Source organism: Etheostoma cragini, chromosome 12 (genome assembly GCF_013103735.1).
Source record: "Etheostoma cragini isolate CJK2018 chromosome 12, CSU_Ecrag_1.0, whole genome shotgun sequence".
In the NCBI taxonomy this organism is placed as follows: Eukaryota; Metazoa; Chordata; class Actinopteri; order Perciformes; family Percidae; genus Etheostoma; species Etheostoma cragini.
In genome coordinates this window covers 17,534,055-17,558,614 of record NC_048418.1, presented here as the reverse complement: position 1 = coordinate 17,558,614, position 24,560 = coordinate 17,534,055, and the positions used below count along the sequence as shown (strand labels likewise).

Sequence of the window (24,560 nt, the reverse complement as noted above, 5' to 3'; positions counted from 1 at the left end):
CTCAAAGACAAATTAGACATTCTGTCTTTGTGCACAGTTCAATGGACCTAGCTTGGGAATTCTTATTAACCGAGTTTGACCAAGTGTGTCCATTGTGCCTGTTCTCACAATACAATCTTGTCTTCTCTCTTAAAGGTCGCATGGCATATAAATGTCTTTTTTTAATATGCGTCCCCCCAGCCTGCCTGTGGTTCCGCAGTGGCTAGAAATGGCGATAGGTATAAACCGATCCCCGGGTATCCTGCTCTGCCTTTGAGAAAATGAAAGCTTAGATGAGCTGATCTGAAATCTTGCCCCTTATGAGGTCATAAGGGGCAAGGTTACTTCTCCTTTCTCTGCTTTGCCCGCCCAGAGAATTTGGCTTATCAATGAGAGAGAGCAGCATGGCTTTCAAACAAGCAAAGTGGCCGTTGGTCATAGCCACACCCCCAGCCACAACCTTGCCCCCCCCCCCCCCCCCTCTTTAAAAGCTACAGACTCAGAAATGGCACATTCTAAGGAAAGCTCATTGTGGTGGTGGCTCTAGTGGCTGTAATTCTGCACCAAGGCTGAATTTTGGGAAAGAGACTTCAGATCCAGTATTAGGGGACCACTAAGGTCTATATAAAAGCATCCAAAGAGCACCATGTAATGGAACCTTTAAGACTTATGATGAGTGTGTTATAAGAGAAAGAAGTCCATGACCTTATTCAGAGTGGCAGCTGCTCCAGTGCACTGGTATTAGCGCTGGTGATGACATTTTTTAATTTTGTAAAAGCTGTGCTAATTATTTAGCACAGCTAAGTTTTCCCCAGCCAGCCTTGTTTAATGAACATATTGCTCACTGTCTTTCAGCACCCAGAAAATGGCATCAGTGAGGAAATGGGCATTAGGAAGTGGGGAAATGTGGGGGAAATTTGCTTCCTGTTGAAGAGGAATGATGGAAGGATGAGGTGTCTGTGTGTGTGTAGATAGATACATAGAGATAGAGATACCTGATTTATCCAGAAGGAAATTAAGGTAACTTAATGTTTACTTACGTATGTACAGCACATGAATGCTTGTCTAAGATGCATAACAGTTTAGAGTCATGCTGGCAGTGGTCGAGCTCTGCAGAGCTCATAAGCATCTCTGGCTGGTCCCTGGGTGCACCCATGGGACACAACTCATGAACTGCAATTTCCACACAGCATGCTGCCCATAATAAACCTGATCCTTCCTTCCCTGTTTGCTCGCTTGAGTCAAAGCGTAGTAACTGTGTCTAGCTCTGTTAGACTAGTTGCATGATTCCCTTAGATCCAGGTCAAGCAGGTTTAGTTGTTGCTGTCACCGTCTTGTTTTTCACTAGCTACACCAGAGTAGCTGTGTTCATGATTATGTCGGATTTTACTCCCCTATGCAGCTTTGCTGCGTGCAGGCACTTACTAGAGACATCAGGTCCCTATGTGTAGGTGTGAGACGTTACTTTCTGGGCCAAAGAGATGCAGAGAGAGATATGCTAGGCCAGGCTGTCTCACTCAGTACTGTATGTGCCACCCGCAGTGTGAGCCAGAGCACATATCTCAGAACAAAACGGCTTCTTTCTTTGACATGTATCCAAATGTGTGCCATTGTAGTCATGTAGTTGCACAACAACCTATTTTGTCATTTCCGTTTGTCCTCATTTCATGCTTGCAGATGGCCTGACCTTGTAATATTTCTTCAAAGTAAAAAACTGTACTGTAATATTTGTCTCTGGCGCTGCATCTGTTTCCTTGAAAAAGATGCGTATATTTCTCATGGGGCCACTGCACCCTCCTTGCCCAGTGTCTGGCGGGAGATATTTTTTAGCCGGTGCGTCAATACTGGCCACCTCCCATTCAGGAGCTGAAATGATTTTTCAGTCTTGCTCTGATCTTAACCTTACTCTTGTCTAATACACAGAGGGGACCATTTCTCTTGGGAGATATTACACCCCCCCCCCCCCCCCCCCCCCCCGCGGTTTAGGGAGACATTTTTCAGCGTGAGGCTGACATTAACTGTTGTTGCAGGGGCTGATTGTCTGAGCCGGGGGCCATACTTTATGAGGCCTCTCGTTTCCACCGACATTGATCTGCCACTGCTTTACACTATGCACACTGACGGATAAAAACGTCCCCGTGTGCGTGCGTGCGTTTTCACCAAGGGGAGATAAATACGGAGCCCTTAACAGAAGAATACCAATGAACACACAGCAGAGGATATGAACTTTGCGGCAGATTAGACACCAGTAAAAAGGCATGTGAGGCAATTAGTCACGTCCGTTAAATACTATCAAACTAACCAGCATGTGAAGAAGGAAAATGGGACAATAATTTTACAGGAAAGAGACCTATCACAGGTATTGGACGGAGGTGATGCCAATGAAAATGAAAAGGGAAGAAAATGGAAAAAGAAAGGAGTTGCGGGGTTGGAAGAAAGTGATTTTTACCTGGGACACTTTGCGCACCACCTCCCCACTGACCACCAGTCCCTGAACAAAAGAGCGTGCGGCCACAAATGTGCGAGTGACCATCATCTTCATCACCCGGGGTGTGTCTCCAAAGGGCCGTAGTGTCTCTATCTGCTTGGACACACACTCGAGGTAGTCCTCACCTGCAACCAGCATACACATTCATTCAAATCTTTATCTAAGGGTAGAACACATCCAAAGATTATGGTTGAATAAAGCGATATCAAAGTCTTTGCAAGATGAATAAATGGGACATACATTGACATTGTCAAAAGCCTATTCAAAGTTTCTGCTCTTTGTCTAATGAATGTAGTATATTGTATATCAGTACTGGTCTCAGGCAATAAAGCTGAGGTCGAAATGCACCATTAACCCATGAAGTAGCTCTCGGTTGTTATTTGGTGTTGTACCTATGACATATTGCTTGTTTGCCTGGTAGAAGAGCTTCTCCAGCAGCTTGGCCCAGAATTCGTTGAGCACCTCTTCCAGGTTGACATTGGAGCCTCGGTAATAGTGCCTCAAATCTGTATACAAGTCAGAGAAGACCTGGGAGTTCTGGGAGTATATGGAGCCCCAAGTTGGAGTGAAGGTCTCCTGTAGACTAATCATCGAGCGGTTCAGCAACTCCAGGAAGGAACCTAAAAACAAGCATAGAAAATGAATGGTTTAAATCTCACATTAAATCAAACATGCAGTGTCAGCAAACTCTTTTGTTCCGTGCCATTTTTTTCCCCTTAACCTCACATTATTCCACCCACTTATGTGCTGTATAAAGCCAGTCATTAACACAAGATGTATGCACTTCTCAGAGCCATAAAGATGTCTCTAATATTTACAGAAAACCAATACAGCAAACACACAGATTATTTTTTACACTAAATACTTTTTATTCTAACTGCTTTGTGCTGTATACCAACGTTGCCTCATACTGTCAGTAAACGTAAAGCTGGTGTATGTGAGCGTCCCTCTAGGGGATGTCAGAGAATTGACAGCCCTTCAGGGTGCAGTGTATACTCCTTCGAGTGAGGATTTACAGATACAGTATGTGATACAGGCAGACAGACAGACAGGAAGACAGATGGGAAGGTAGACTGTCAGTCTTGGAAAAAAAACTAGAAACATGTTGATGTCTGACTAAGACAAGAAAAAAAAAAATGAAAAAAAAATGAAAACACAGAGCTGCATGCAGAGTGCAAATCCAAACCCTACACTAATGTTCTCCATGTGTCATCCAAACCATTTACAACCCCAAAGGGATGCAACTCCACTAATATCCACAGCCTCAGAAAAATAACACACCGTCTACAAAAACTGTTTTAAAGCAACATTAGAGAACTTGTCCTGCTTCGCTCCCCCTACAGGTTGTCTCATTGGAACTACAGCTGGAGATCCCCAAGATTGGGTAGCGCAAGCTGTGTGTGTGTTCTCTAGTGTTTCTTTAAGCTTAAGAAACTGTTGCATTGGATTGCAACAGACTGGACAGGTGTAGCTAAAATTGATGACTTACTGCACTGCATTTCATGGGTCATGGGCGTCGGACTGGGGGGAAAAGGGGGACTGAGTACCCAGGGGACGTCATGTGAGGAGGGCCCAAAAAGATTGTAGAATGAACAGGTGTGGATGCGCGGAGGGGCCCATAGAAAATGCCTTTCTACAGGGCCCAGAATTTTGTGCTACGCCCCTGCTCATAGGTGAATTTCCATCAAGATGCATGCATTCACACATCAAGTTTGTTTTCATGAACACCAGCCTATCTGTGGCCAGTGCCATACACATTTTGTTTTCATAGGTCTGGTGTGTAAACAATGTTTATAAATGAGGCCCCCTGTCCTGAAAAATGTATGACAGCAGAAGGACAGCGTCCCCAAACCATCCATCTGTTCAGGATTAACATTTGCTCGGCCTCTCCACATACACAATGGGTTCAAATCTGGTGCATGTGTGTGTGTTTGTGTTTATTTGTTTGTATGTCTGCCTGTGTGTGTATACGTGTGAGACAGGAAGCTGTAGTCTGCAGCAGTGTTTACTTTGTAGGTGTCTTATCTCTGACTGCCACCACCCCAGATCTGGGGGAGAAGACAAGAAAAGAGCAGGTTGTGGCCTCCACACAGGACACCCAGTCTGGAGTTGTGCTTATTCCCCTAACGAAGCAGTTTTTAAAAACATCATAACACACACAAACATCTACCACACACACCAGCATGTTTAAAGCTAAATAAAAACACACCCTGTCTTCTCACAGTTTCCCTGACAACTGCATATGGAAAAGCCAAGGTATACAGTCGCAAGACCCACATGCCTGAAGACAATCTCAGCACTTGGAGTTACATAACATTTGCTAAGCATGGTATTATCCAAGCATTAATAAACACCAGCCTCCTCTTATTTGCTACTTTGGTCTGGCATTTTCACAGACTCTGGGCTAAAACGGTCTACTGTCATCGGATTAACATTCTTTGCGCTGTGTTTCCAAAGGTCTACACTATGTCTGAGAAATGTACCTAAAAGTCTTCTTGGAAACATGGGGGCAGCTCTCCAAGTATCCAACTTGGGTTTGATTTACAAAGCTCTGACCAGTGACAATCAGAGAGCCGCATGATTGTCATCCGGCCCCTTAATTGTAAACGGTGGCCCATATCATTTCTCTCAGCTCCCTTTCAAGCGTCAATAATAATTTTCTTTGGCCAACTTCTCAAAAATCCTTCACACCTATCAGTATAGTACTCTGATAAAACGTATGAGTCTCTCGATAGCACACTCAAGGTTACCTTCTGTAGGCACAAACTTGTACATCAGTCTGCATTGTTTTGTAGCGAAATTACTAATTCAATCAGATGTTCAAAAACGTGCATGGTTTGAAATAAAAGAAACGGTGGGTGGAAATGCCAGGGCTGTTTTTTTTTGTTCCCAGACTGTCACTGACTGACACATCAGGTCACGTTCTTTTCTCCTACAGTCTTGTTCGGTGCAACTAATTGCCCTTTGACGTTTCCCTCAGTTGGGTTCAGGCCCAAAGTAATGCATGTCAGTGTAGATTATTTCTCTTTTACAGTAATGTGGGGACAATGAGCTCTGGGCCTATACTGTACGTACACCTCTAAGGGGTTCAAAATGCAACAGGGTTCTGGTATCTCATTACAAAAAAGCCTTCTTTTTAAAAAGATTGGCCTTCTCTTTCTCTTTGGTGTGATAAAGGAATTATTTGAATGATATGTTGCAGTTTTATGGTGTTACTAAATGTGTACGTTGTGTTTAAAAAAACACTGGAAGAAACAAACCAAACCAAGTAACTATTTGGTTTTAAGGCCGACTGTAAGATGACAAGAATGATGGGGGACCGGGTTGAAATTGTGTAATATATCATAAATAATTGAGTGTAAAGGCAAACATGTCCATTTTTTAAATGCAGACAAGGCGGATGCAAATGATTTCAGCAAGATACAGAAAACCTGACAAGTAAGCTCCTTATTATTAGCAACAGATCTCAGTGCAGAGCAAATGGCAACTTAATGAATGCTGTGTATCCTGTGCCTTTGTGCGGCGTGAATCATTTCTTAGAATATAATGCTCGGGGAGATCAATGCTTCTGACATGCAGCGGCCGTGTGTCCAGGGTTTGTTTAGTAGCTAGACTTCCTTGCTGGATGACACGTGATTGTTTCCCTGTTTCCTGTCACTCAAACTATCTAGAAGCACAGCTCTGGGCCAGCTTCAAAGTACAGAGAGAGCTGAATCTTTGCCACTCACACAAGCACGCGCGTTTATGCGAGCCAACACACAAAGACATACTTACAGGAGTCAGCAGAAAAGCACACGCACACACATGTACACAGAGGAAACAACGTCAAAGTGACACATTCCCGTGCACACACAGACAGCAGGAGGATCACAGACCCTCACACGGACACACGGTGGCAGTCAGACAGACGGACGGAGAGCTGCTGTGACAGGTGCAGCTTTGCGTTTAATCCCCATTAGAATTCATTCCTGCACTGTCAGCCACGTACTGTTGTAAAACTGCCTCAGGTCTGGCTAAATGAAATGACTTCCAGCAGTCATAGTTCCATTCAGGTGACGGAGTGAAGTTGTTTTCGCCATTAAATGAAGTTAAAGTTGCTTGATTATGGGAGGAAAAAATCATAATCCCAACTATTTTTGTTCAAAATTGAAATCACGTTCGTTGAACACAATTACTTATTGCCTGATGGAAAGATGTTGCAATTCTTGAACTTCAAAAACAGTGAAAGAGAAAAACAAATTAACAGTGAAAACACCTTAAACTGAGATTTTACTGTTTAAACTTTTTTATATTATTATTATTCCAAACACAAGACATAAAATGAGTTTACTTGACAACCATAATGTGCGTTTTTCTCAATTTCTTTTTGTGATCATTAGGAGCCGGAATCATAATCGCGATTAGAACTTCAATTAATAATATAATCAATTATAGAATTAGACCTATTTATGTTTACAGTCTTTATGTGGTTGGGGCCTGTTTTGAAGCGCTCTGGGATCACCACATGTAGAGGTCAGATCTTGGTAAATGGTACCATGCTGTCCGGTTCTCCTCTGGCCTTCAGCTCTAGTGAATAATGATCATCATTAGTATGACACAACGCCCCGTGTGCAGGTGTGTGCGCCTGTGCTTTTGTGCGGGACCTTTCTCATTCTTCATCTGTTTGTGTTTCCATGATACAGCGAGACACAGGGAGCTACAAACACCCCTCCCCTTTTCCACTCTCCCTCAATCTTCTATCATCCTACAAAGCCTAACCTCCACCTTCTCTCCCCCAGTGTTTGCTCTCCAGGGGAAGGAATGATGGGACAGGGCGCCTGATTTGTCTACCTGGTTATATATAAAAAGAAATATATATAGGCTACATACATATACCGTATATATCAGACATTTGCTTTACAGTCTGTTGAGCATATTACACTCTCTCTGTCTATAACCGTACCAGACTGAGTAGGTCTGGGCGATAATTCACTACTTTCATGTAACAAGTTTAAATGGAATCTTATGTGACTTTATGATCTTATCCTAACTGCTCCGCAAATGAATAACTTCCAGCAAGCGATTTAAAAATGGGCAAAATGACCAACTGAGTTTGGTCTGATGTGATGCGTACTGTAATAGTGGGACATAGTTCATCAATAGTGTCTTGCATAAAAATATTGGGGAGTGTCCCTTTTAAATCATCCATATTCTCAAAATGAGTCACAAATGTTTTCCTTTAATGTGACACTGGATTAGGAAAATCTCTCTTGCCACTCTCTACCTCCATCACATTCTGCTTTTATGTTATTTCTTCTCTCTAACACACACACACACACACACACTTAGAATAAGCCAAATCAAGCATGTGTGTCTTAATGACTTTCTTCCCGTGGTGATAGGAGAGTTAATGATTTCATTTGTAATCACTCCGAGTTTCACATCCAGGCCACCTTGACATGTCAGAAGCTTATTTTAACTATATTCCTACGTCCACTTATCCCACTGCTTCTAAACCTGATTAAACACTTGCACGCACACGCACACGCACACACATACACACACATTTATATACCAAGAAATTACTCTTAAGTATTTCCCCCTCCTCTTCACTCTAAGTCTCAAACCAGACCAGTGGCCCCTACCTTCATGTGCCCGGTCTCTATCTCCCTGGGGTCTCTCACTCTGTCTCCTGTGTCAAGATGTGTTATTGACAATGACAAGAGATTCTGTGTGACACATAGGTGACGTTGGTGTTCCTCCAGCAGCCAATCATTCTCGCTGTTCCCTTCTCACACAGAGGTATTAACCGGCCAAGGCTTGTATTCCAGGATAATCCAGATTCAAGGTTCTCATACAGAGGGCTTAGCAGTTCTGGCAACATTTGCAGCTGTCTAATAAAGTTGCAACTCACATCTAGCTGCTTGACTAATCTGATCTAAAATGGGTTGGTGATGAAGTAATCACGGGCTGACAAGAAATCACTGAGCTTTTAGCAACTTGTCTGCTCTCACCAAGCTCTCTGGTCTCCCGTGAACACTCATGTTGGAGTTGGTTTCCTCCAGTTGGTAGTTAGCAACTGTCTTGCATGTGCAGGAAATGTTTCAAAGCACTCGGGACTATGCCGAATGACTGAAAAACTTCATAAAATATGTAATCCTGGGAAAAGCTGGATCTTCAAATCACATGGTTCTTTGCGGGAGAATGACACTACCCACACACTGAAATAACAGACCAATGAAAGCAGATACTGGTACACTGTTGACATGAATGCTTAAGTGTGCTGTAGATGTATGCACTCACTTGCATATAGTTATTGGCCATAAATAGAACACTAGCTAAGAAACATGACAGATTGACTTACTTCTGGCAGTGCACCAGATACTGACAAGATCAGTAAAAGAATGAGAGGGAGTAAGACAGGAAAACAGGGCTGCAAAAGCAAAAATTGAATATCTCTTTCATATCGGACAGCCTTGATCCTATCTGTCCATTTGGCAAGTGCTGGATGATCATATTAGCTAGATGGTTCTTTGGCAGGGAGGACAGAGGCAGAGAGCAAAAGATGAGGCATATGCCAAGAGGAGAGGAGGAGAAAATAAGGTGCCATTGGTGCATTAAGAGATAAAACTAGAGAGTAGTCGGAGAGCACATAGAGTACCTCCGCCAAGCCTGTACACTGCTCTAAATTTGTTATTTTAATGATGGAACATTTTAAGCCGCATCTGGATCCGATCTGCATCAATGTACACAATCATGTTGATTGGGCGGCAGCTGCGATGACTTTTGGGGGATATCCAAATCATGTCAGGGAATATTAGGCGTTTTATACAAGAATGAATTGTGCAACATTCATGTGACTCAAGACTACTGAGTTACGGCTTATTAACTTCATGTTGCAACCTGTAAGCATAATATTTGCCAGGTTTGTCACACGCACTTAAAGGTTAAAAGAATATAATACATTCAAGAGGCCATGCATGAAATGTGTAGCTGTAGTGAACGGTTTGCCAAAAAAAAAAAAGTACAATTGCAGAAAATCATTTTGGCATATACAGATAGACTTATATCTTCTCCTGGTTAAGAAATTATCAACGTGTTTAATAAATGGTAAGTTGGTGGTCCGATTTACACGAAAAACGCAAAACAAATTAACTTAAAGGCGCAGGCCTAACTTCTTTCCTCCTTAATTTAACTGAAATAAAGGTTTTGAGATGTCCCGCTTAAAAGGACCCAGAACATATCCTCTCTGTAGACTGAGAGGCACAGAGCTGCAATATTTCCGGCACACCAAGGCTAGTCTGTACTCTGTATCCCCCCCCCAAAACCCACCACCCTCACCAATCCACAAGCACAAAGATCCTGAGCCCTTCCTTTGTTAGTTCCCTACCTGCGCAAGGACAATATAAATAAACACAACAGAGCACCAAACAACTGCTGTCCTGGGCGCTCTGGATGCACAAATGATGATATGGGAGCCATTAGACTGTTTATGTGTCAGTCTGACTCTCCATCAATAACAACACTTATCACACACATGCTGTGCCCCAGGAGCACTGCAAGCCCCTCAGCCAGCATTTAGATAGCTATTAAAAGGTCCCTTATATTAAACATGCCGACACATCACATAATGCATGTCATTTATCAACATGCTCTCTGTGGGAGCTAGTATTCCACGTCCTCTCTTCAGATTTCCCCTTGCTTGCATTATGCACCATTTACCCATGCATGTTTCTTGTTCTATCCATCTGGTTCTCTTTTCTTTCAGCTGTTTTCCCTAGCTTGCTACCTCCCAAACTCCATACTGTTCCTTACCCTCACTTTCATTTGGTTCTGTTTCCCTCTATCTTTTCTTTCTTTCCACCGCTTGCCCCAATGCCATCCTTTCTAACACTACATTCCTCGTTATTTTTTTTCTCTTTTTCATTTTATCCTTCCAAGGCGCCATCGCTCCTGGTGAATAATGTGTTTGGCATAATTAGGCCAGTGTACTCCAGGTCCCCACCGACGTGATTTGCATGCAGATAAAATGAGCCAATCAAGCACCACAATGGGAGTCAATGTCCTTGTCTTTCATGACATCATCAGGGGTGACCCTGAAAGCAAGAAATTAGAAGGTGGGCAGCGAGACGTGGGTGGTGGGAGTGAATCAAGTCCGTAGCTTAATTGTGGGAATGTCGCAACACAGATGCAGAATGTGCCACCAGTGTCTGCTCTTTGTAACAATGGGTTTAGTGATTTGGAGGTGAACAGAAGAAAAAACACAGGTCTAAATTTGGTTGAAAACAATCAGAACTTTAATAAAAACGTTTGTAAGGTCTTGATTACACTGGAGGTTATTTTGAAAGCTTTAGTTTGTGGTGCTGCTAAATTGTATTGTGGTATACAATACTAAGATGTGACTCTAAAATGTTGTACACTTCAATGTATTGCAGGTCAACTACACATTGAAATATAGTCATAAACTCAAATGTATTCCAGTTTTATGTCTTGTTACTAGCAAATTACCAAATCTCTTCTTACAAAATTACAGCACAGTGTTTTTTCTGTATCAGAACTCCCAAGTCAGCTGCCAGATAATTCATGGAAAAGAAATCCGCAGGCTGCCACTTGCTATCAGCTGATGGTGATACAGACTTGTCCTTTGATCCAGGTTTAGGGCCTGTTTCCTCAGTCGGATAGGATACAATAGAAAGTGCTAGATGCCGTTCCCGTGGTTTGCTCCTCCTCAGTCTATCTCCGTGGGAGGAGATGGAATTACTTAACAGTCCAGCTGGGAGATGTTCAGAACTCTACTTAAATGAATAAATAAGCAAATGAGTGTACCCATAGACTAGCAGGCCAGCCAGTACTCTTCAAATCCGATTAAGCTCTATGACCACTGATCTGCCTCGAACTGAAATGCGCTGGAACACACCGGCCAATAAGCATTTGGCTACTAAAAAAACGTCAGTGCACAAACGTGTGTAGTCTGTGTGTGTGAATAGTTAAGAGTTAAGTTAAGTATCTACATGTTCATCTATCTTGTCAAAAACAACGACAAAAGACTAAATAAATCGTTGGATCTATACAACTCCCCCGAAATATTCACCAGAGAACGTCTGGCTTTTTAAAAATAAAAAATGTACCTTGATGGTGACTTGATTATCAAAATACTTGAAGTAAACTGGCTAATCGTTTCAGCCCGGAAGATAAGGTCATACACACTTAAAACAAAAGGTCAGGCACAGCTAAAATGTTTTTATTTCATAACATCAAATGACCGAGAGAATCAAATAGAAACATGGATGGGCCTTTATTCATATTTATTCATCTTTAGCCAGATATATAGCTCTGTCCACACAAGCCTGGTGTTGGAGGACCTCAAGTTTTGTAAGCAGTGGGACCTGGACAGGAGTTCTCGGTTGTATGCAGAATACTGCATGGCCACAAAGTGGTTTACATACTGTAAATGTATTGTTGGCGGATTCTGCCAAGCACGTTCCCATGGCTGTAGTTTTACTAGATAATGGATAGGGACGGGGGGCGCGGGGGATCTCATTCATCCATTAATGCGCGTCACGAATTAGATGACAAGGCATTTTCATAGTTGTTTATCTTAAATTTGACTCTCAAAAGTAACAGGCATGCCTTTTGTTAATATTGCAGCAGTACAAGCACGCACACATACACACGCACACACACACATACATGCACACACATACACACACACACACACACACACAGTGAATCCAGATGCTAGTGCTGGACCCACCTGCCAGGTTTAAGGCTTCCGTCTGTCTAACACACCTGGTTGCCATCTAACACACAACTCCCTTTGGTGCCATCACTCTCTGTGTCCGCTCTGACCTTTTCCCTCTCACTTTCATATGTAACCCCATCTCTCTTTCTCTGTTAATTTCTCTCTCTCTCCCTTTCTCTCTACCTCTCTCTCTCCCACTCTTCATTTCCACCTGTTTATTTCTTACTTTCGTCCTTGCTCTAAGGACACATCCCTTTTTTCTCTGTATCTTTTATTTCATTTCATTTCATTTTCACTCCGACCTCTCCTTCACATCCCGCTTTTTTTCCTTCTCTGCATCATTTCCTTTCTTACCTCTCTACACAGTATAAATGACAGTGAAGAGATTGGGAGTACCAAGTGTGAACCACCAACCCACATGCTTTATACAAGGACCCTTTTCACTCAGTCACAAGAGTGACACACACCAAATCACAAACTTACAAACACACATCCGCGTGCTCACATATATGCAGTGTACACACTTGCAGACTCAGAGCCAGCTGTATGTGATCAGGCTGGTCCTCTAATCTGTGGCTTCTTCCAAAATCCCTGGACCTAAAAAGGCCTAGTCTGCCTGTGCTGGAACAGTAACACCCTACACTTAGCCACATGGCGCTAGCTAGCCCACACCCTGCTAAACACAACCAGATGTGCAGGGACGGTCAGCATGGTACAATGTCACTGTACTCTCCTTCAGCCATAAGGTGTCCTTGAGTGCTAAGAAAGGCACCCATAAATAAAATGTATTATTATTGTTTATTTTTATTATATGACAAAAAAACTCACCTACTTTTCACCATAAAAATCAACCTTACTCAATATTTATCCAAGATCCAAACACCAATTTGCTTCTTTGTCACTATGACAGATGGTCATAAGAGGTTTATCAAAGCCTGAAACAGAAGTAACTCATCGTACTTTGCACTTTTCAACAGCAACAGGATGTCTTTAGTAAGCTTGCTGGATCATCCCAGATTGCGCTGATTATGTGGCAGCAAATGTAAAGTATCATAGTCCAATTAACCCCAGTCTATCGCTCAGCTCTCGCCTTCAGAGGACGCACTCAACAACAGATGGTTTTTTAGACCTCAAGGTCTCATTATAGACATACTTCTCTCCTCCCTCTGTCAGCTCTGCCATCCCCATCTGATGCTCACTGGGGTGAGACAAGCGGATATGAGAAAGAGGGACAAAAATATATATAAAGTTGAACATAGCTGGAATGGGTCGCTTTGGAGAGGAGAGGGTGGGAATTTCAGAACTTTGTAAAAATCCGGCAAGCACACAGGAACAAAACAAGCTACAAATTACTTTATTCTGAAGCAGCACAAATGACCACGTTTGTGCTGTGTGTCTGTGTATTTAAGTACAGTTTTTGGATGCACATCATTAGAGGTTTAGAGGTTGGAGCTGAGTGCTGTATGAATGTGTGTGTCTGTAGTCTGTGTTGTTTACTCGCATGCTGTGCTAAATGAGGTGCTTTCTTGAAGAATGTAAAAGCTCAAGAACTGTCTGATGACATAAACTTGGAGAATTTGTATGTTCTGTGTGTGTGTGTGTATGCGTATGTGTGTGTGTGTGTGTGTGTGTGTGTGTGTGTGTGCGTGCTTGGCAGGGAGACCTTTTGCACAGCAAGCAGTCCTGAAAAGGAAGGACTCTGAGTGAGACACAGAGGACACAGAGCGCTAGAGTAAAGAAATATCACTCTGCCACTAATCACCGTGATCTGAAAAGGTCAGGCTAACTAGCCAAACTCAGAGCCCCGACTGACAGATCCATTGTCGCCGACTGGCCAAGGGGAACAAGTGGAGCACAGAGACACCCTTCTATTAACTGGAGCAGGTCATCAGACACAAATAATTGCCTTGGTGTGCCAATGTTCTAAGATTGAAAAACTCTCTCTTAGTCTCCCTCTATCTGTCTCTCTCACTTCTTCTCTCACACTCAGAGCACTGCAATTATGTCTGATTTTATTTCATAGTAGTAAGAGCTTAAACAATACGCCGCTGTGGTGCAGACTCAAAGTAGATTTAGGGATTCAAACTCTTGCTCTAGTGCATGTTGCTACAACACAGCAATCCCAATGATATATAGGTTTACATTTTAAAGGAAAATGTTAACATAATTTGTCTCATGTGACATGAGAGTTGAAGTCAGGAACTGAAATAGTTTTCTTTGTATGTAAAGCCTTATTTTATTCAGTTGTTAACCTACTGTAGGCTGAACTCCTCCAATGAAATAGGAAAGTATTGATAAGTAGGATCCACATCACTGATTTAGGAAAATTGGTACCAAAGTAAAAAAACACAAAAAAAACACGGCATTCTGACAACACCACTGCAAGGCATTACCAACCTCCTCTGTTGAAGCGTGACAGTAGATCAATGCTTTTCATCAGTCTGCAGACTGTATAATATTCTCTTACACTTTTTGTCAGCCTGTGTGTAAATGTACATCTGTGTGTAGGATGAGTATGTGAAAGGACAAACACCACTATTGGCAGTACAATGTAGGTGTGTGTAAGACCTTGTATAAGGGAATATTACAAATGGGATGAGGTGATTATCTTTTTCTTAAATCTAATTCCTTCAACCACACACTTAATGCATATGCACAAACTCACCATCGAAGGCCTTGTACTGTCCAGTGAGTGAGGCCTGTAAGGATCGGCCAACGTCTTTGAGGAGACCCTCCATATCCCTGCGGCTTAGCAATGCCAAGTTGTCCTCCATGTCACTGGTGCAGCAGGTGTAACCCTGGGGACAGATGCGCAGGTGCTCCCCTAAAAGGAGGACAGGTGGAGACAGAGGGGGATAAAGGATGGGGAGGTTGTGGAGGAAAAGGGCAGGAATAGTCGAGGAAAAGAGAACCAACAGGGAAGATGGAGAATATGAGGGGATGAAGAAAAGAAGAGAAGAACAACCACGGCATTAGCATTAGCAGGTTCCGTCAATTCAGGCAGCACTCATCATCACTGAGATTAAAAGTTCCCATGTTGCTGCTGTATAAAATACTTAACATGAACATGACAAGGTGAATTAGCAACAGCGGCTGTTTTATATGGCCTTTAACACCAGCTTGTTGGCAGTTGAGGTGGCAGGGCTGCATGTGATCGCCCCCTGATTACCTGGCAAGACGTGGAGAACTCTGCAACTGTGCAAATTGGAGCAGTGGAGCAGGAGTAGAGCATCAGCTCCCATGCAATTTAAATGAGCACTCCTGACTCAAATGCCAGGGTATGTTTTTGCCAAATATACACACACACACACACACACACACACACAAACTACAAAGTAGAAAGGATCCGTATGCAAAGCCTGTGTGAGTATACGCACACACAACCAAATACCGTATGCGGAAATTTCAAAGTTGGTTAAAACGTCAGTCAAGCTGCAGTTGAAATGAGAAGAAATGATGTAAGACGGAAATACCATCATCTACGTCAACGCAGCAAAGCCCAAGGCGAACAAAATTCATGTGGGTGATGTTAATTTGCAGGTGAAGGGAGCAGATAATGTGTGATGCAACACTTTTAAAGATTCCTTCCCACTCTCACTATTTCTAGACACACACACACACACACACACACACACAAACACACACACACACACACACACACACACACACACACACACACACACAGACAATGAATCCACAGTGAAATACACCGCACAAACTGATTTTAAATACAAGGATGCAATGTATCATGTAGTGTGGGGCACAACGAATTACAGTGAGACATTTGTGGTGGGAAGAGGAAAAAATAAAGGTTTTAGATTATTTAGATTATTATTATTACTTTCTTGATCACATGAACACATTCATTAAAGCTTCTGATGCAGCTGGAGCTAAAAGTGCAGACAAACATCAAAAAGGCTGTAGCAAGTATGCAGATAGGATGGCATTGTTATTTCATATCAGTGTGGCTCTGGTTGCACTTATTGCACTTGTTAAGCAGTGTTTGTAGACAGAGGGCATGTTTTAGCATTTTCATTTCGATTAAATTACTTCCTCTATGGAAGAGGCACCTAACTAAATCTCAGAGTCTACATTTCCACCTAAAGGCACAGTCATTTCCACCTCACCAGAAATTCATTTTATAGCCTGAAAGGTCCTGAAAAAAAGACTCTGTTTCCTGTGGCAGATCACACATTGTATGATTAAGGTACAGCAAATTATCATGTGCATACAGTGAAATAGGATTACATATTTTCACCACCATAATGGGGCTTACATTCTGTGATGGACGTATTTCCTGTATTAAGGGTTCTAGTGATAAGGCATATAGCAGCGAGTAGAGAGGTCATCCTTGACGAGATCCTCTACAAACTGGAAACTGGGATGAGAAATGGTTTCCAGTCAATTCTTTAGCAGAAGGCCATTGCCATGTCTTTAAATTATTAACAAACTGAACCCAAAAAATTACATCTATGAGAGACTAATAGGAGATGACTAAACATATTGTACTATAATATCACATCACTGAGCTTTACATAGCCTGCACAAAGGCATATAGTAAACAGTACAGGATTAATGTTTTAATGTCCCTCAGGCTGCGATTAGTATGCAGCTAGTGGTGTTTCAGCTCAGGGCAAGTCTATAGACCCAGTGCTGACATCGATAAGATCGATCCTGCCATCCTTTTCATTGTTAAAGCTAATGATTTCTGTGGGCACTGGATCAACGATTACAAGCAAGCATGTCAACTTCATTTACTTTAGTTGTAGGCCGAGTTAATCACTGCGTAGCCCCAATCCACTGAGTTATCTCAGCTGTATTTTAGAGTCAGTGTGTGTATGACAATAATCCACGTACTTTACTGATTATAAATATGTTTAACACAGTTTCTGTAAATGTCCTTTAAGTGCCTCATCCAGTCCAACTCTAAAGTGGAGCAATTAAAGGCGATTGTCCTCTTTGAACACGAAAGTGGAGGACAGTCTGCCCAGATCAGAGAAGGTGACATTGATAATCTCCCATCTCACTAGTCATGGTGTGACTCACATCCACACACCAAGAGAGAGCAAGAAGAGAAGAGAGAGAGAAAGTTTGGACCTGGAGTAAGGCACTCATATGTAAAGTCAGTGCCGGTGGAAGAAAATTAAATTGAATGAGATGGTGAGAAAGTGAAGACGAGAGTGCAAAGAAATAGAGAAGAAAATAAGGGAGGGGAATAGGAAGAGTGAGAGAGAAGCTTGATGGAGGAATAGCAGACAGAGCTATCAGGGGTCAGCTGCAATCTGTCAGCCCCCGGGACGGCTGTTTAAATGCCTGGACTGGTTTTAGTGTGTGTGTGTGTGTGTGCGTGTGTGTGTGTGTGTGTGTTACGGGCCTGTGGCCATTTCTTCCAGTGCAATCTGCTTGCTGCCTGCCATTTGAAGGACATCTGTGCAAAAAACAATACACACTTAGAAGCACAACGTCCACGCACACACACACACACACAAAAACACGCAGAGAGGCACACACACACACACAAACACACACAGTAGGAGGTGTGAGGCTTTTAGATGCAGCCAGGCAAAAACAGCCTCAGAGGGTCAGTTTTTTTATATAAATATAAAAAGAAACACTTTCCATATACACTCACATCTGCAGAGTGGATACCCCCCCCCCCCCCCCCCCCCCCCCCCCCCCCCCCCCCCCCCCCTGCCCCACACACAAATGCAGTTTTAAAAACACATGTGAGATCCTGGACACATAGGAAAGGTAACAGTAACAGAGCATTACGTTTCTAGTTGGAAACAGTCAGCTGATGTTACAACCAAGGCAGTCTCTTCCAATTGACTCTGTAAACTGGACTAAGCGTAAATGTGTGTGTGGGATTGTGTAAATTTGTGTGTGTGTGTGTGTGTGTCTCTTTATCGAGAGTGACGGTCAGCCGCTCTCGATAAAGAGGCAATGTATCCTAAACAACCGGACCAATGGCCTTGCTTTTACACATATACATGCTTTAATTGAAACGCACACACACACACATACAAACTTCATAGGCTGTCTCCTAGCCAGCGGTTACTAGAGTAATCAGCAGAGGAGGACAGCTCAATCTGGTGAAGAGCTGTTTTAGTGGGAGGCTCCAACAGTACCATCTAAGGGGCCACAACAGAGAGGGTAGCTAATGCTTGAGACATCCAATTTACTGTGCTTCTACTACCAGATGCATCCCATTTTCTGTACTTAAAGATGGCTACAAAAACATCTTTTCATCACCACATGACAACTCCTTACATTTCAGATTTGGTCTTGCATTAACCAAATTCCAGCCTGCCCTCGCCATTTCCTGTCTCCATTGTTCCCAAATGGTTCCTGCAGTCTGAACAGGAATGCAAGATAAACTTGAAAAATAAGGTCATAATAATAATACGGTTCATGTCCGGCAAGGGAAGCTGAATAGCCGAGTTTAAACTGATTGCGCGGTTGGCACACAGAGATGAAACAAAACCACACATAAATAAGATCTGCTCAGATTAAATGATCAATTCAAATATATTCAAATTGATGGAGTAGGTGTTCTGCATTCATCAACCCCCTTCTGCGAGTCAAATCAGTACAGAGCAGGCCAATTATCTGGCCTCTCTTAAAATTACACACATGCATTAACCACCCACCCAAACAACAATTAATTTATGCGTGGGGGCGAAATTAGGGAAAGCTCTTCACCCCATAACAGTCCTCCATCACTTCTTTCCTTTTTTCTTATGACACACACGGCTGCTAAATGGGGAGCTATTCTCTTACCATTAGCTTATCACTGTTCACCAGGGAGGAAGGCTCCTATTAACCAGAAATCTGGGAATGGAGAATACGGTTGTGCACACTGTGATAAAGCATGAGAGAGACTGACAGTCAGCTGCTTTTAGAGATGGTGGGAAACACAGGGAGAGGAGTGGGCAACAGGAAATTAAGAATGTCTGTGAGTCTGTGAACAAAACAGGAGAGGTCAAAATACTTGCCTTGTGCTTCATTTATGTCAACATCACTGTGTCACTATTAAGTGTGAGTTTGTTTCTTTCTGGTCCACGGGGAATAAAATACAGGATACCACATACAAATTCTTACAACATAAGAATAGAATAGAATAGAATGCCTTTATTGTCATTAAACACAAGTGCAGTACCTGTGCAATGAAATTGAAGCAACCCCTCAACAGTGTTGACACGAAATATAAAAATATAAAATGTATTATATATAATGCATGTCAATGTAGCAGTTTATTTCGTCTTTCAGACAATTTCACGCCTGTGGCAAGTTTTGATACATTAGTTCCATTAATTCAGAATATGTTAACCCTTGCGGTTGTTAAGACGATTGAGATCCAATTCCAATCCAATTTTGAGCTAAGGAATTTAGATTTTGACTATTCAGTGTGTTCATGGAGGATTTCAAGCTTACATTTGTACTTTGTACATCCTATTTGTTATTGGCATCTTTTATTTATCTGTTATTTTTTGTTTCTACCTATGTCAGTATCAGAATTATTTAATAACAAGAAGGTGACCACGCCCAGGTTTACCAAGCCAGATTAGAGAGTATATACTACAGAATGTAGTTTTAAATAAAGGGCTATATAAGACCAATGATATTTCCAAACATTTGTATCATGCTAGATTTCCCAGTGAACCTAACAAGACTAGAGTTCAGATTTGATTTCTGTCTGACACTGCTGGCATTGCTTGTAGAAGTATGCATATTGGAATTTAGGACACATTAGATGTGAACAGTTGGTAAATATCTTTACTTCTGAAGCACATTTGGCAAAATAGCATGACTGCAACCACACTGATATGCTGACACACATTACTGATGGCTCCTGGTAATGACTGACATTGCATAACTGTCACCATTTCAAATGTGTGTGGGTTTGCACGCATGCATGCATGCATGTGCACACATGTTGTGGAATCTGAGAGATTAGCAGCCTAATCCAGGCATTGGTGAGAGTGTGTTCGTGTGTGTCCACACAGCTAGGTGGATTATTGCCAGTGCCAAAGAAAATGCCCATTGACACCAGGAATCACACACATGCACACACACCCACACCCACACTCACACCCACTTTTGAGCCGTGGATAAGGGTTAAACAGATGAAAAATAACAGGGATATTTGGCATTTGAGCTTTACATGTCTCATCCACCAACTGTACACATTACATTTTCACATACCGAACAAACAAGTGCTTATTACAGGCAACACTATGGTCTGTGTCGAGTAGCTACCACCCTGCATTCCTGTTAGCTGTTAGTCTGTCTACTTGTCCGTCTTTTTTGGTGCTCCTGACTATCACCCACACAGAACGACCTAGGGCCGACCCAGGCTTTAACCTAGACCCTAGACACTCACCAGTCTGGTAATATGATCCAAGCAGAAAGTCACATAAATAGCTTCCTCGAGCCAGACAAGGTGGCGGCCACGCAACACATTAAGAATGACTATACCTGTGCTGCTGGCTGACCAGAGAGCTATTTATTTATATGTCTACTTCACTGTAGCATGTGACTCATGAAACACCTGTAAATACTGCTCTCAACTGTAACACTAAACAGGAGATCTGACCAGAATCAGACTCAAATCAAAGCTACATTGTGTAAGAATTTCTCCCATCTAGCGTTGAGATCATATATCGCAATCAACTCAAAGTTCAAAGTACGTATTGCAGCTACGGTAGCAATCACGCTTCAAAAAGCAAAATTGTGCAAAAGGCCGTCTATCAGCCGTGGTTGTTGGAGTGCACGTAGGAAAGTGGCGCAGACGTATACTTTACACCATGAGCGGGCACGCGCGCCACCCAATGGAAAGGAGAGAGAAAGAAAAAGAGACTGCAGTCGTCCGGAGGATAATTAACTAGTTGGGATTTGGTGTGTGCGTCCACAGCAGCTCCAACATCCTCTCTTTTTTTCTAATGACACCAGTCCCTTGCTTTTTTCAATATCTGCTTTCTTATTCTGGGCAAAGAAGAAGACTCCTAATTTGGATTTTGAATACATGTGGTCCTCCGTGTTTCCTTCTTCAAACTTTCTGGGGCGGGGAAGCGACGATACACGTTAGCAGCAGCTGTGAGTCGAAAACGAGAAGGAAGGAGCAGTATAGCCTGTATGTCCCTTACCGGCTAACACACTTCAAGATGGTGCATTACTATGGAGAGTCTACCCCAGGTCATGCAAGCGCAAATGTAAAATTGAAAGCCAATAGGAATACTTGAAATTGAGGTGGTGGTCAATATTCATAATCCAGATTTTGATAATTCACAATTACAAATGTTACACAATTGTCAGGTGTCCCTTGCTCTGAATCTGCTTGTTGTCTGTATGTCTGTTTTTTCTGTTGTCTTGTATGTCCCTGGATCCTGTTGTCAAGCAACCTGGGGAGGCGGGGTCTCCATTCATTCATCCAAGTTCCCACCTGTGCCTTTTCAGCGTAATCACCAGCACCCACCTGTGTCTCATCATCATCATCACCAGCTGCTTTTCTACCGTGACCTAACATCCATGTGTTTGGCGTCTCTATGCGACTTGTTGTTTTTGGTTCATGTTGTGTGTTAACACATGTCTGCCTCTGTTCCTCTGTCATAGATTCTTCCACTTCCACGGATCATCAGCATTCAGACTCACCTTCGGATCTTCCCTACCCACTTCCTCACAGTTCGGATTCCTCTTCGCTACCCTGCCGCCTCACAGCATCCTACCATCACAGACTGTCTCTAATAAACTCTGGTTGGAATTCACTATCTTGTGTCTGCGTTTGGGTTTTTCCGCCAGTCGGTTCTCACAACAATGTAGCTTTAACAGGCTAAGCAGCTAATCACTAGAGAGAGGAATGGCTCAAGGAATAATGTGATAGCGTAATGATGTGGGCCACTGGGAGTAGATTACTTGGTTAGAGTTAAATATCTCTGGCGGTGATTAACTCAGTGGTCAGTCTATGTTAACAAATGGGCCGGAGAGAAATGGAGTGGAGTAGGGAAGCAGAGCAAAGCACAGGATGGGATACTTTATTTTTACCATAACTGTGTGCTCATGCACCATTCACGGTTGTCTGTCGCCCTATCCCAAAGGAAAATAAAACAAGCATATTACTATTTTCCAAAAATTCTTCGACAATTGCTTAGCTCTCGTTTCAAAGGTGTGGCCTTTTAAAGTAAAAACAAATGGCTTGAGTATAAGGCAGTGGGATATAAAAGTGAACACAATCATTATGGATTGTGTCCCTGCTTATATCATCTCCCATAGCAACAGATGTGAACCAGATGCTGGAACGTCAGACTGAAGAACAAGAGTGATCGTGTCAGTGTTTACATATTAAAAAGGATCAGTGATGGCAATTTCGAAACCTTACAAGAAAGAGAGAAAGAGGGAGAATGTGAGTGGGCGAGCAAGAGAGACAACCTAAACTGAAAGTCCATTTTTTTTGAAGGGCCACAGTTAAGGGGAATAAAATGCATGACAATACATGGTCGTTAAGCTGCAACATTTACGCTTGGTTGGAGAGAACATGCGAGTTGGGATTTATAAGGAACATGATGGAAAACAACAGGTTTTGTAGTTAAGTTGCCGTAGCCCTTCGACTGGGTAAACCCCGCCCACTCTGTCAGCGATATGATTTTGCCCTGCAGCTCGGTCTGGAAACCTGCACGTTTAATTCTCCTGCTTCAGTTCCCAATTTTGTGGGAACCAATCACAAACTGGCTTATCTACCTAGAGAAGCAACCATGCAGCTCCTTGTTTATATTCAACATAGCAGCCACCGAACGCCAGCAAAGCGCAGCAACCCGTTGATGCAGCTGTCGCTTCTACGTCCCCCAGATTGTTGGTCTGATTGGTTGAAGGAGAGTCATTTCAACTATGCCCAATGGTCACACCTCTTCTGCAGGGAAAATACAGAGCAGACTCCCTAGAACAATGCTCAATCTCAAATCTGTTGAACATGGCTTGGTGTGGTGATAACTACGTAGCCCTGAGAAGAATGCTTAACTGTACAATTTGATAAGACAGGCACAGGGTGACATGACACGTTAGTGGCTCTATGTCCTGTCTCCCTCTGGCTCTCTCCTTTTCACACACACACACACACACACACACACACACACACACACACACACACACACACACACATACACAAAAATCCTAGTGGTGAATGTTTAACCACAGATTGAGAGCCAGCTGCTTTAAATGGTGGCAGCGGCCTGTCCCATTTATTTAGCAGGTACAGTCAGCGTTGTCAAAGAGGCTGATGTGGTGTTGGAAGCTTTCCAACCAGCCTGCCAACTTGCTCAACCATGTCCTGCGTTATTCAGTGTCATCCTAACTCTTTATCCATTCCCACCATTTTTGTCCTGCTTTGTGGGCTGACTGAGATTAAATCGGACAGACCTGCAATGCAGGAGAATGTAATTTACTAGGACTTAACAAGAATAACACATCCAACAATATATATACTGTATAGACAGTACAGACACAAACTGTCCCAGTTACACCCTATAACCCACCCTTCTTCCGTCTGTTACAGACATGCCTCAACTTGAGATGATTTACAGGCTGAATCTCAATGTGTGTGAGCCAAAAAACTAAGAGAGACAGGGAGTGGATAAAGTCTGTGAAAAAGTTACACTTAAGAAAGTTATCCTGTTGATGTGCATATGAACCATATCTTAGACACACTGTATCGTAGGCCATCTCAAAATAGAAAGGAGTAACTTCGGAACAGGCTGCAGAGAGCTGACCTCATTTCTGTGCCCATAGGAATGTGATGTGTTGATTTGGAGTGCGTGTGTTTGGGTGAGCTTTCCACAGACCATCTAGGTCTTTGACAGGAAGTGTCAACAGTTGACACACATTAGGCAGAACATCCTGTCACATGTTGCAGACTGACGCTTGTGCCTTCTGTGGAACTTTACGCAATGATGTCTAGGAGCTTGAAAAAAAGGCTTTGAGATGACGGAGGATGAGGAAGGAACAACAGAAGCCCCTTTCACACAAGAAACCTGTAACAGGGAGGCCTTCTAACTATCCCTGAGACAGTCTTGGCATTTACAGTTTTCAAAGTTCCATGTTTTTAACTAAGCACAAGACATTTCAGGATCGATATGGCTGCAGCAGCGCAGAAGGAAGAATTTGGAAAATAACAACAGCAAAGGAGAGCATTGCAGTTTGTCCTATTGATACATTTGTTTTGCTGGTGAATGTTTAAATTTCTTTATTGATTGCTGACCATGGTGGTGGGGAAAAGAGACAATCTGTCCAAGATTCCATATTTAGCCCCTAATGCATTTTATCATCATTGTCATATGTATCTATACGTTATACATCGTAATAAATAGTACGAATCTATCTATA

The 24,560-nt window shown here is 42.7% G+C and overlaps 1 protein-coding gene across 1 annotated transcript in view; it reads right to left on the bottom strand.

The window, feature by feature from the left end:
* Positions 1-24,560, bottom strand: part of gpc1b (glypican 1b) — a 68,379-nt gene that overhangs the window by 14,350 nt on the left and 29,469 nt on the right. The window contains exons 3-5 of the mRNA XM_034887741.1: positions 14,854-15,012; positions 2,860-3,087; positions 2,429-2,592 (exon numbers count right to left, since the gene is read on the bottom strand). Coding sequence (XP_034743632.1) covers positions 2,429-2,592; positions 2,860-3,087; positions 14,854-15,012 — 551 coding nt within the window. The remainder of the gene's footprint in view (positions 1-2,428; positions 2,593-2,859; positions 3,088-14,853; positions 15,013-24,560) is intronic.